The sequence below is a fragment of the Equus quagga genome, chromosome 2, assembly GCF_021613505.1.
Source record: "Equus quagga isolate Etosha38 chromosome 2, UCLA_HA_Equagga_1.0, whole genome shotgun sequence".
In the NCBI taxonomy this organism is placed as follows: Eukaryota; Metazoa; Chordata; class Mammalia; order Perissodactyla; family Equidae; genus Equus; species Equus quagga.
In genome coordinates, this window is record NC_060268.1 from 157474379 (window position 1) to 157487771 (window position 13393).

A 13393-nucleotide genomic window follows, 5' to 3' on the forward strand; every position below is an offset into this window, starting at 1 on the left:
ACTATATTATTATTATGTTTTCTTCCTCTCTTTTTCTCATATATTTTTACATTGTGTGTGTATATACACAAATATTTTGAATCACGCTTTATATTGAATTTTGTTTCATGCTTTCTCGTGACCATTTGTTTGTAGTAAAATATGCATAACAGGAAGTTTACCATTGTAACCATTTTTAGATGTAGAGTTCAGTGAAATTAAGTACTTTCACATTGTTGTGCTATCATTACTACCATCCATCTCCAGAACTTTTTCATCTTCCTAAACTGAGGCTCTCTATCCATTAAAATGACTCCCCACTCCTCCTTGCCCCTACCCCTGGCAGCCACCGTTCCATTTTATGTGTCTATAAATTCGACTGTGCTAGGTACCTCATATGAGTGGAATCATACAATGTTTGTCCTTTTGTGTCTGGCCTGTTTTACTTAGCATAATGTCTTCAAGGTTCATCCATGTTGTGGCATGTGTCAGAGTTTCCTTTCTTTTTAAGGCTGAATAATTTTCCATTGTGCGTACATATCACATTCTGTTTATCCATTCCTCCGTCGATGGACACTTGGGTTATTTTCACCTTTTGGCTACTGTGCATAATGCTGCTACGAACTTTGGTGCACAAATATCTGTTTAAGTCCCTGTTTTCATTTCTTTTGGATATATACCCTGAAGTGGAATTGCTGAATCGTATGATAAATCTATGTTTAATATTTTGAGGAACCACCATACTGTTTTCCACAGCAGCAATGCACAAGGGTTCCAATTTCATGACCACTTTAAAAAGAGTTATGTATATTTTTGTCCTGTAGTTAACAATAGGTGATCAGCAAACAACAGAGGCTGTAGATGGAGTTCTAATGTCAACTTCCTCTTTTTCCTCCCCAGTTGGAGGTGGAAAGCCCTTTGCCTCTCAAAGCCTGGAGACTAGTCCTCTGCTTCCAGAACTCTCGTGTTTAAAGACTGTGTAATGTCCCACCACACAATGGACCAGAACTTGTAATACCTTTACTTGTAGACCATTTAGATTGTTTCTAAATTTTATACTCTTGTGAATACGACTGAATATATTTACACAAAAGGCTTTTTCCAAATACAAGTTATTCTCTTAGGGTAAATTCCCCAAACTGGGAGCTAGTACTATAGCTAATAGCTGACACTTAGGTAGTAGCCCCTGCATTCCAGGCGCTGTTCTAAGTGGTTTCTATATATTACTCATTTAAGTAGTTACCGTATGATAGCTACTCATATCTCCATTTTTTAAAAATTGACTTTACAGGGGCCGGCCCCGTGGCCGAGTGGTTAAGTTTGTGCGCTCCGCTTCGGCGGCCCAGGGTTTCGCCAGTTTGAGTCCTGGGCACGGACATGGCGCCGCTCACCAGGCCACGCTGGGGCAGTGTCCCACGTGCCACAGCTAGAAGGACACACAACTAAAGATGCACAACTATGTACCGGGGGGTTTTGGGGAGAAAAAGGAAAAATAGAATCTTTTTTTTTTTTTTCTGCTTTATCTCCCCAAACCCTCCCTGTACACAGTTGTATATCTTACTTGCAGGTCCTTCTAGTTGTGGGATGTGGGATGCTGCCTCAACGTGGCCTGATGAGTGGTGCCATGTCCGTGCCCAGGATCCAAACCCTGGGCCGCCGCAGCAGAGTGCGCGAAGTTAACCACTTGGCCACTGGGCCAGCTCCGGAAAAATAAAATCTTAAAAATAAATAAATAAATAAAAAATGAAATTGACTTTACTTTTTAGAACAGTTTTAGGTTCACAGCAAAACTGAATGGAAGGTACAGAGTTCCCGTATGCCCCTTGCCCCAACAGATGGACAGCCTCCCCCACTATCAACATCCAGTGCCAGAGTGGTACATTTGTTACAATTAATGAACCTACATTGACATATCATCATCACCTGGAGTCCTTAGTTTACCTTAGGGTTCACTCTTCATATCTGCATTTTTACAGATGAAGAAACTGAGGCACAGAGAGGATAAGTGATTTGCCTAAGGTCACACAGCCAGGAAGTGGCAGAGCCAGGACTTGAGCATAGGCAGCTTAACTCCAAAGACTCTGCCCCTGCACTGCTCACATTTTGGTGGCCCTTGATGCATATTTGATGGTTTTTGCATGTGGTAACATTTGGCTTTGTGTGGGCCAGATAGTGATACCTCAGTGTCGGGTGACTAACTGTCCCAGTTTGTCTGGGACTAATGGCTTTCCTGGGATGTGTGGCTTTTAATTCTAAAGCCAGGAAAGTCCTTGTCTAACAAGGACAAATTGGTCACCCTGCTTCAGCAACACCAGAGTCCTGGGGCCCACGATGAAGTCTTTTTAGTAGCTAGGTCAAGAGCTGGAGCCTCCCCAGATCATGGGAGTCTGGAGATGGCCAGGAGAAGGATGAGGGGAAGGGCCAGATCCACTTCTTGTTTGCTGGCCTCTTCACATTTGTTTCTGGGCAGACTGACCAGGGGTCCTACTCGGTGTTGTGGAATTTAAACTGCCCAGACAGAGCAGTAGATGAGATTATGTGTTTTTGGAGAGAGAAGTAAAAGAAGCCTGGACGTGTGGGCTGGCTGTCACCTCAGCCTTCCCCTGCAGCTCACTTCTTCAGCCCGGAGCCCAGTTGGGTGTGATTATACAATGCTAAGAATGTTTACCTTGCAGCTTCAGTATGTTGCAACATCCCAAGCTGTGGGCTTACAGTGGGCAAACACATCTTGAAAAGATAGGTGGGTGGTCACATTTGTGACGTGACATGGGGAAGGCTTGTTGCCAGCTATGCTGTAGGATTGCCAGAGCACTTCTCCTGGGTATCAGGAACTGGAGGTCAGCAGGGCCACTTCCTCTGGAGTCAGGCTGGATCTGGATGGAAAGGGCTGCTGCCTCAGCCTGTTAACTCACTCGTTAAGTCTTAGGAGCACCTATCATGCACCGGGATATATATTCAGAGAAATATCACCCCTTACCCCGCAGTCCTTTCCACCTCGTTCTCATCCACCGCCTATAGGCAAGCAATCTTAGCGGCTTCTGATTTACCCCTCCTCTGTTTTTTTTTGCACAAATGCGCAGGTATATGTATGTTTTCCTCTCTTCCCTTCTTCCTTCCTTGAAAGGTAGCATATTATAGTCCTTTTCACTTTTTTTACTTAACACTATCCACATCAGTTTGTAGAGCTCTTCCTCGTTCTTTCTTATAGCTGCATAGTACTCTTTGAACCACTCTTCTATGAGTGGGCGTTTAGGTTGTTTCCAACATTTTGCAATTACAAATTCTTAGAAGTGAGATTGCTGGGTCAACAGGTAAATATTTATGTAATTTTGTTAGGTATTGCTAACTTCCCCCCCAAAAAAGCCTGTACTAATTTGCAGCCCCCCATCTGAGAAGGCCTCTTCCTCACATCCTCATCAGCAGAACGTGATCTCATCGTTTTCAGTTTTTGCCAATCTGATAGGTAAGAATGGTATCGCATTGTTTTAATTTGTATTCAAGTTGCATTTCTCTTATCATGAATGAGGTTGAACATCTTATTGTATGCTTAAAGCAGATTTAGCTATATCTATAGTTTGAATTTTTTTACTATTGAGTCTGTTTTTTTCCACTCAATTTTTAAAAACAGCTTTATTGAGATATAATTCACATACCATACATTCACCCTCTTAAAGTATACAATTTAGTGGGTTTTGGTATATTCACAGAGTTATGTAACCGTCACCATAATCTAATTTTGGAACTTTTTAATCACCCTAAAAAGAAGTCCCACCCCTGTTGGCAGTCACTGCACGTTTGTCCTCAGTCTCCCAGCCCCAGGCAATCACTGCTCTACTTTCTGTCTCTATAGATTTGCCTATTCTAGACATTTTATATAATATACATATAATTTATATTACATATTATAAATTATTTATCCTGCCATATAAATGGAGTCATACAATGTGTGGTCTGGCTTGTGACTGGCTTCCTTCACTTTATTTAAGTAATATAATGCTTACAGTGTTCCAGGCAGTTTCTAAACATTTAATCCTCGTAACAACTCCGAAATAGTTACTGTTGCAGTTATTATACCCATTTTATAGATGAGGAAACTGAGGCACAGAGAGGTTAAATGTCTTGCCTGAGGTCACACAGCAATAAGAAGATGGTCTTTGGAGTCAGACAGACCTCAGATCGAGCTCTATCACTTGCTTGCCGTGTGACTTATGGAATATTACTTAAACTCTGTCGTGTCATTTTCTTATATGTTTAGTTAAATGGGAATAACAATGGCTGAGTCATAGAGTTGTTGGAGAATTAAACGCTATGACATAAGAAAAGTGCTTAGTCCAAGGCCTCCAACTTAGTAGGTATTCGGTTAATCATAGTGGTTCTTAATAGGTAGAGCCAGGCAAAGCCCTGGCTTACTTGGTGTGGTTGGCCCTGCCTTCCCTAGCATTTAGGTGGACCTTCAATGCCAGCTTTTTTTTTTTTAAAGATATAATTCATTTACCATGAAATTCACCCATTTAAAGTGTACAATTCAGTGGGTTTAGTATATTCACAAGGTTGTGCAGCCATCATCACTATTTAATTCCAGAACATTTCCATCACTCCAAAAAGAAACTGTACCCATTAGTACTCACTCCCCATTCTCTCCTCCCCATATCCCCTGGCAACCACTAACCTACTTTCTGTCTCTATGGATGTGTTTATTCTAGACATTTCGTATAAATGGACTCATGCAGTAAGTGGCCTTTTGTATCTGGCTTCATTCACTTTGCATAACGTTTTCAGGGTTCATCCGTGTTGTAGGAAGTATCAGTACATCATTCCTTTTTATTCCATTGTGTGAATATTCTACATTTTGTTTAGGCATTCATCCATTGATGACATTGTGTTGCTTCCACTTTTTGGCTATTATGAATAATGCTGCTATGAACATTAGTGTACAAGTTTTTGTGTGAACATACGTTTTCATTTCTCTTGGGTACATACCTGGGAGTGGAACTTTTGGGTCATATGGTAACCCTATGTTTAACTTTTTGAAGAACTGCCAAACTGTTTTACAAAGCAGTTCCACCATTTTACGTCCTCACCAACCATGTATGAGTGAGTGTTCCAAATTCTCCACATCCTCATCAACACTTGTTATTGTCTATCTTTTATTTTAGTCATCCTAGAGGGTGTGAAGTGGTACCTCATTGTGGTTTTGATTTTAATTTCCCCAGTAACTAGTGGTGTTGAGTGTGAGATGCCAACTTTTAGGTCAGCTCTTTCTGCCCATCTCGGCCATTGTGTTTCCTCCGGAAAGTCTTTCCTGGGTTCCTGTTCATCTTCTGCCTGTACTTAGTGGTCATTTTGGCATCTTGGAGGCATTGGTACCTTCTTAGGTGCTTTGGGGCAGACCTTTGGACAGCTTCCAGTGGTTGGGCAACTGTGTCTAAGATGGAAGGCACATGTTCCTCCTGTTGGCAGGTTTGATGTTGCTCTTGAGGCTGGCACAGCCAGTGCTAGGCTCACCAAACTGCTGAGGCAAAGCCAGCCTCTCCCCTGGGCACCTCAGTGAACAGGATCAGAAGTTCTTGAGCTGGAAACAATCTCGAGAGGCCACCTAATCCATCCTTCTGCAACAAGACAGTTAGAACCCCTCATCCCCTCCCTGCTAGACTGGGGAGATTCTGTAATGTATTCCTTTAAAAATCCCTCTAGGAATTCCACTGGCCCCCTTTACCACCAGCCGATATTTTAGCACCCTTCTGTGTTAGAAAAATTCTTTGCTCTGACCCAGATCCTACCTTCTGCAGCACATGCCAGTTTACTCCCCTGCTTTCCTTTCTCATAGAGTCTGAGAGACAGCCGCTCCCTAGGAGGGCCTTCGTCCTCTGGTCAGACAAAACCGCTTTGGCTGGAGAAGCCCTCACGTGAGGAAGTCCAGACCAAGCCAGGCTCCTCCAGGGAACTTTAAAGACTGAATGACCTTGTCACTTAGCTATTGCCTGGGCAGTCTGCTTTGAAAAAGAGACCTTCTGACAGGCTCCAGGTTGTATGTTTATCCTGAGGCTGGGCCGTTCCAAACTCATGTTTCAGAGTTTAGAGGTTGTGTCCAGCCAGCCTGGTGGGTGGTAATCAAACGCAGGTGGAGACCATCTGGCGGGGCCTGTCCCTCCCAGACAGCCAAGTGAGGGCTGGCCTGCCCACCACAGAGTTGGCCCAGAGAGCGCCCCGTGTAGAGACAGATGGTGTACACGTGCATGTGCGTGCAAGCACACTCATACATGCGTGTGTGCACAGCCGTCTTTAGAGAGGTGGTGCTGCTTGGATGCGTATGATTTCTCTCTCTGCATCTGAGGGTTCTCCCCATTGCACAGCCTGAAGAATGTGTTTCTTTTAGTCTGTTTCTCAAGTTTTTGTGGTTAGAAATCATGTATTTTTCTTGGCCCGAGATGAAAGCCCTGGAGTAATGGTCTAATACGTTTTACAAAGCTGCCTCTAATTGGTGGCTGCTGAAGTCTTCCCTTTGCCCCAGTGACCCATCTCCTTTTGTAGAGTTTTAACTCCAAGGCAGTCTTGCGTTACCCCTGGTTTTCACATCCCTCTCAAGCCTGCAGCCCCGAGGAGGCAGCTCTTTCAGCCTCAGTTTGCTTAGCTATTCTCTTAGCCTCCCTGCACAGAATTGCCCCAAACAGGGCAGATCAACAAGGAAAGAAAACAGCTTACAGTGTGTCCTGCCACGCATCTTCTTCTAGCCTGGTCTCCAAAATTCTAGGTGTATACCCTCAAAATGGATTCTGCTTCCCACATTGTCAGATACCCAGAGGAAATGCAAAGCATGGACATCTCCTTTAAGTGTAATTGGGTATGACCATGATGACTTTAAGGATTCCTTTTCAGTCCTTTAGAGAACTTAGCTTATCAGAGGTGACCTCCCCACTGCAGCAAGGGCAGGAGGGCTGAGCTCACCCAGGTACATAAGCCAGGGCTAGGACTGGTGTCAGAGCTTCTGACACTTTGGAATCTTCTTCTGTCCAGTCTCCTGGCCTGGGCTCTTGAGAGTGATGATGAGGATGAAGGAAAAATGCCAGGTGGAATTCCAGGGTTGGGCACTGACTGTATCATCGTCCCTTCAGCATTCTCCCCTCTGACCGCCTGTTCCAGTAGCTTGGCTAGCAAGGAGGTGTTGGCTGTCATCTTAGTTTATGGTTTGTATTTGTATGCTCAGGAGTTTACATGTGTATAATCATTGTGGCTCATGTTTGTACAAGATATAATTACTGAAAATTATATCATAAACTCATAAACAGACTTAACTTTTAACCCTTCGCGTGGTGGCAAGGCTCCTGCAGCTCTCAGGCACTCCTCCCTGGACACTTCCCTCACCTGAGAAGGCATGTCACCCCCAGTCAGGCCTTGCTCTCTAATCGACATCCTTTTCCTCTCTGGCAGAAGTCCATTTCAGGGACTTCCCTGGAGACTTGGGGCTGCTGAGCGTTTCCTAGCATTCAGGGAGGGAGGCATTCCTTCCTTGCCTCATCGTCTCTGTGATGCGTGTGGCCACGGAGGCAGTAACTTTCTTCATTCTGGGCCACTTGGGGATGGAAAGGAGGGCAAACTATGCTTCCTTAAGGTTCCAGTGACTGAAAGGTGCATGTGGGGCGCCTGGTTTCAGGAAGAGCATGTGCTGACTGACGGGTGCATGTGGGGTGCTGGGTTTCAGGAAGAATGTGTTCCCTTCCAGTATTTGGAATCTGCCATGGGACTGGTCTGCAAATGCTGAGTTTGGAGGCCAGCCAGCTCAGCCCGAGGACTGTACCCTTGTGGGGTGGGGTGGAGCTGGGAGTGGAAACAGGGTCTTGTCCTCACAGAGTGTACAGGAGGAATGTATCCTTAGCAAACTAAGTGGGTGCTTATTAGTAGCTTGAAAAAATAAGGAAGATTTTCAGTAATGGAACCTCAATTACACAGAAAGGAATGTTCTGGAGCCACAAAATGTGGAACTTGTAATTCAGAGTGCTAGCAGGGGAATTTGATTGGCTGGACAGAGGTCATACATGTATACTGTGGCGGGCAGGAGGGCGAGGCTGGAGTTCTGGCTTCTTACAGGCTATTGAGGTCCTTCCTCCCCGAAGGCTCACACCCTGAGAGATTCCTCTGACGAGGGGTTTGGATGCTGAGCCCACCAAAGTAGGGGAGAACTTTAATTAGACTTTTCAAAACAGTGTTTTTCCTAAGGTATTTGAACTAAAAACATTTGCTTTTTATTCCTTTCAGATTTACAGGAACAGACGGACCTAGTGGTTTTGGCTTTGAGTTAACGTTTCGTCTGAAGAGAGAAACAGGGGAGTCCGCCCCTCCAACGTGGCCAGCAGAGCTAATGCAGGGCTTGGCCAGATACGTGTTCCAGTCAGGTAAGAGCCCCAGGAGCTGGCTCGTGTGCTGGTCCTTCTGTCCTGAGCCTGGTTGGCTTTGGGAACTCGCAGTATATTTTAATGTCTGCGGAGTGACCTTTCCTGAGAGTACTATACCCCATTTGTACCATGAGGGTGGCTTATTTTGCCTGATGTTTCTGGGGTTGGAAGCTACGTGGGCCATGGAAGAGAAGGATACATCACTGTGACCTCCGGCAGCAAGTGGGAGTCTCTGCCACTGAACTGACACCCTGAGCCCTTGTTGCAGTCTGGCAGCCATGCTTGTGATTCCCAGTGAGCCCAAGGCCGACTCAGCATGCAGTGGACAAGCTCTTTCTGTCTGCCCCATTTCCCATCATTAGCACAGTCCTTGCTCCCTGCTACCAGTGGCCTAGGCATCTCTGTTTCTGGGGCCACCAGCACACATGTTAATCTTGGCTGAGCCTTGGGTTAACCAACAATAGAGAGTGGGGCAGAGAGAGAGAAAGAATTGCCAGGAGCTTGCTCCCTCACAGTGTTGAGGGGAAGCTGGAATCAGGCAGGACTTTAACAGTCAGAAATATTGTTTGAGGGGCTGGCCCGTGGCCGAGTGGTTAAGTTTGCGCGCTCCGCTGCAGGCGGCCCAGTGTTTCATTGGTTCGAATCCTGGGCGCGGACATGGCACTGCTCACCAAACCACGCTGAGGCAGCATCCCACATGCCACAACTAGAAGGACCCACAACGAAGAATATACAACTATGTACTGGGGGGCTTTGGGGAGAAAAAGGAAAAAAATGAAATCTTTAAAAAAAAAAAGAAATATTCTTTGATTCAGATGATTCAAGTGCCCTCCAGGGAATGGTCCTGTGCTGCTGGTGCCCCTCTGAAGACTACTAAGATGGAACCTGAAGTGGGGCTTTGTGCTGGGAGCCTTGGTCTCCACTCTTGGCTCAGCCTGCCTGTTAGCCCTTCAGTGGGATGAAATGTTGGAGTGACATTTAGTACCTTTTATGGAGGGTTTCATATCATCTGAATGTTTCCGTGGCTAATTAATTGCCCAGGAACGTTTCCCATATCATCTCAGATTTTCTTTCTTGGGTTTGAGGCCAAGATACTTTTATCCAACTCTTTCGCTCTTTGACTGCCATAGATAAGGGCAGAGCTACATCTAGGCCAGGGTCCCTCAAAGTGTGGTCCTTGGACTCCCTGCATCAGCAGCACCTAGAGAGCTTTGCAAACACATACTCCTGGACCCTACAGGAGAACTCTGACTTAGAATCTTTAGGGGTGATGTTCCCAGATGCTTCTGATAGAGACTAAATTTGGAGAACCATAGATCTGGCAGCTTCTCTAAATACAGTGACCTTCTTTTTCAGCCTTGAGTAGGTTATAAATTGGGGGTGCTATAGATTCTCTAACTTGAACCCCTCTGCCCTCGTTGCAGACCGCTGAGAGTCAGTTGTTGGCAGGGTGGCTGTCACGTATTGAAACTGTTCCTTAATTACCATTAAGGTAAATAAATTCCATTAATCTACCATTGTGTGTCTGTGAGATCGTCTCCTTTTGGAGGCTACAGTGGATCTTTCCTAAGCAAGAGTTCGCAAACCTGACGTCTCATGAGATCCCCGGGAAGCTTGTCAACACGTTGATTCCAAAACCCCCCGCAGGGCTCTGATTCAGTTGGCCAGAAGTGGGACTAGGGCATCCATTTCTTTTTTTTTTTTTTTTTTTAATTAATGTTATGATAGATTACAACCTTGTGAGATTTCAGTTGTACATTTTTGTTAGTCATGTTGTGGGTACACCACTTCCCCCTCCGTACCCTCCCCACACCCCCCCTTTTCCCTGGTAACCACCGATCAGATCTCCTTCTCAATATACTAATTTCCACCTATGAGTGGAGTCATATAGAGTTCGTCTTTCTCTGACTGACTTATTTCGCTTAACATAATGTCCTCGAGGTCCATCCACGTTGTTGTGAATGGGCCAATTTCGTCTTTTTTTATGGCTGAGTAGTATTCCATTGTGTATATATACCACCTCTTCTTTATCCAATCATCAGTTTCTGGGCATGTAGGCTGGTTCCACGTCTTGGCTATTGTAAATAATGCTGCGATGAACATAGGGGTGCAACGGACTCTTGAGATATCTGATATCAGGTTCTTAGGATAGATACCCAGTAATGGGATGGCTGGGTCATAGGGTATTTCTATTTTTAACTTTTTGAGAAATCTCCGTACTGTTTTCCATAGTGGCTGTACCAGTTTGCATTCCCACCAACAGTGTATGAGGGTTCCTCTTTCTCCACAACCTCTCCAACATTTGTCGTTCTTGGTTTTGGATGTTTTTGCCAATCTAACGGGGGTAAGGTGATATCTTAGTGTAGTTTTGATTTGCATTTCCCTGATGATTAGCGATGATGAACATCTTTTCATGTGTCTATTGGCCATATTCATATCTTCTTTTGAGAAATGTCTGTTCATGTCCTCTGCCCATTTTTTGATCGGGTTGTTTGTTTTTTTGTTGTTAAGCAGTGTGAGTTCTTTGTATATTATGGAGATTAACCCTTTGTTGGATAAGTGGCTTGTAAATATTTTTTCCCAATTAGTGAGCTGTTTTTTTGTTTCAATCCTGTTTTCCCTTGCCTTGAAGAAGCTCTTTAGTCTGATGAAGTCCCATTTGTTTATTCTTTCTATTGTTCCCTCAACTGAGGAGTTACAGTGTCCGAAAAGATTCTTTTGAAACTGATGTCAAAGAGTGTACTGCCTATATTCTCTTCCAAAAGACTTATTGTCTCAGGCCTAATCTTTAGGTCTTTGATCCATTTTGAGTTTATTTTGGTGTGTGGTGAAAAAGAATGGTCAATTTTCAATCTTTTGCATGTGGCTGTCCAGTTTTCCCAGCACCATTTGTTGAAGAGACTTTCTTTTCTCCATTGTAGGCCCTCTGCTCCTTTGTCGAAGATTAGCTGTCCATAGATGTGTGGTTTTATCTCTGGGCTTTCAATTCTGTTCCATTGATCTGTGGACCTGTTTTTGTACCAGTACCATGCTGTTTTGATCACTGTAGCTTTGTAGTATGTTTTGAAATCGGGGATTGTGATTCCGCCGGCTTTGTTTTTCTTGCTCAGGATTGCTTTAGCAATTCGCGGTCTTTTGTTCCCCCATATGAATTGTAGGATTGTTTGTTCAATTTCTGTGAAGAATGTTCTTGGGATTCTGATTGGGATAGCATTGAATCTGTGTATTGCTTTAGGTAGTATGGACATTTTAACTATGTTTATTCTTGCAATCCATGTGCAAGGAATGTTTTTCCATCTCTTTATGTCATCGCCTATTTCTTTCAAGAAAGTCTTGTAGTTTTCATTGTATAGATCCTTCACTTCCTTGGTTAAGTTTATCCCAAGGTATTTTATTCTTTTCGTTGCGATTGTGAATGGGATAGAGTTCTTGAGTTCTTTTTCTGTTAGTTTATTGTTAGTGTATAGAAATGCTACTGATTTATGCACGTTAATTTTATACCCTGCTACTTTGCTGTAGTTGTTGATTATTTCTAATAGTTTTTCTGTGGATTCTTTGGGGTTTTCTATGTATAAGATCATGTCGTCTGCAAACAACGAGAGTTTTACTTCTTCGTTACCTATTTGGATTCCTTTTATTTCTTTTTCCTGCCGAATTGCTCTGGCCAGCACCTCCAGTACTATGTTGAATAGGAGTGGTGAAAGTGGGCACCCTTGTCTTGTTCCTGTCCTCAGAGGGATGGCTTTCAGCTTTTGTCCATTGAGTATGATGTTGGCTGTGGGTCTATCATATATGGCCTTTATTATGTTGAGGTACTTTCCTTCTATACCCATTTTACTGAGGGTTTTTATCATAAATGGGTGTTGGATCTTGTCGAATGCTTTCTCTGCATCTATTGAGATGATCATGTGGTTTTTGTTTTTCATTTTGTTGATGTAGTGTATCACGTTGATTGACTTGCGGATGTTGAACCATCCCTGTGTCCCTGGTATAAATCCCACTTGATCATGGTGTATAATCTTTTTGATGTATTGCTGTAATCGGTTTGCCAAAATTTTGTTGAGGATTTTTGCATCTATGTTCATCAGTGATATTAGGGCATCCATTTCTTAACCAGCTTCCCAGGGGATTCTAATGCAGCTGGTCTCGGGGTGGTATTTGGGCTCTAAAGGACTGTTGTTGACCAGGAAGAAGTAACATTCACAGCGGCAGTGAAAAGAGGCTGCCTGACACGGCTGGCCCATGTGATTGGTACTTTCCTAGTGTGGTTTGCACAATCTTTTAAAATTGTGCCAGGAGTCTACTGCCTGAACCCTTTGTGTCCCCCTCACTTCCTTCTTGGGATGCCTGAAGCTGACTCCGATATAGAACTGTCTTTGGGAAAAATTTGATCTGCCGTAGGAAAGGGGGCTGTAAAGGCTAGGCAGTCTCTTGCTTGCATAGACAGGTAACTTCTTGCCTACTACTTAAGCCAATGCATTTATATGCTTGTTTCTGCTTACTGTACCTGCTCAGGTAGATAAGAGATCAGAGAAATGTAAAACAGGTGTTATGAATCACTGTCAGATGGAGTCAAACAGATGAACTTCTGAAATAGTTCTGATATTATAGTTCTGAAATAATAATGTAAGTGAGTGGAAAAATAGGATTTAATTTGCAAGGGTTCATTTCATCCACACCGTAAACATCACTAGTGACTGTTTTGCAACACTAATGTGGTGGTTAATTCAGGCAGATTATCAACAGTTGCTAAAACCATTGGATGAGAAAGACCGTTGGGGGCCTGCCCAGTAGCTTGGCGATTGGGTTTGCACACTCTGCTTCAGTGGCCTGGGGGTTTGCAGGTTCATATCCCGGGCGCAGACCTGTGCACCACTTATCAAGCCATGCTGTGGCAGGCATCCCACTTATAAAATGGAGGAAGATGGGCACGGATGTTAGCTCAGGGCCAATCTTCCTCAGTAAAAAGAGGAGGATTGGCAGCGGATGTTAGCTCAGGGCTAATCTTCCTAGAAAAAAAAAAA

The 13393-nt window shown here is 44.0% G+C and overlaps 1 protein-coding gene across 2 annotated transcripts in view; it reads left to right on the forward strand.

The window, feature by feature from the left end:
• SUFU (SUFU negative regulator of hedgehog signaling) overlaps positions 1–13393 on the forward strand; it is a 108222-nt gene that overhangs the window by 24749 nt on the left and 70080 nt on the right. For both annotated transcript variants that reach the window (XM_046653750.1, XM_046653751.1), the window contains exon 3: positions 8233–8369. In XM_046653750.1, coding sequence (XP_046509706.1) covers positions 8233–8369 — 137 coding nt within the window. The remainder of the gene's footprint in view (positions 1–8232; positions 8370–13393) is intronic.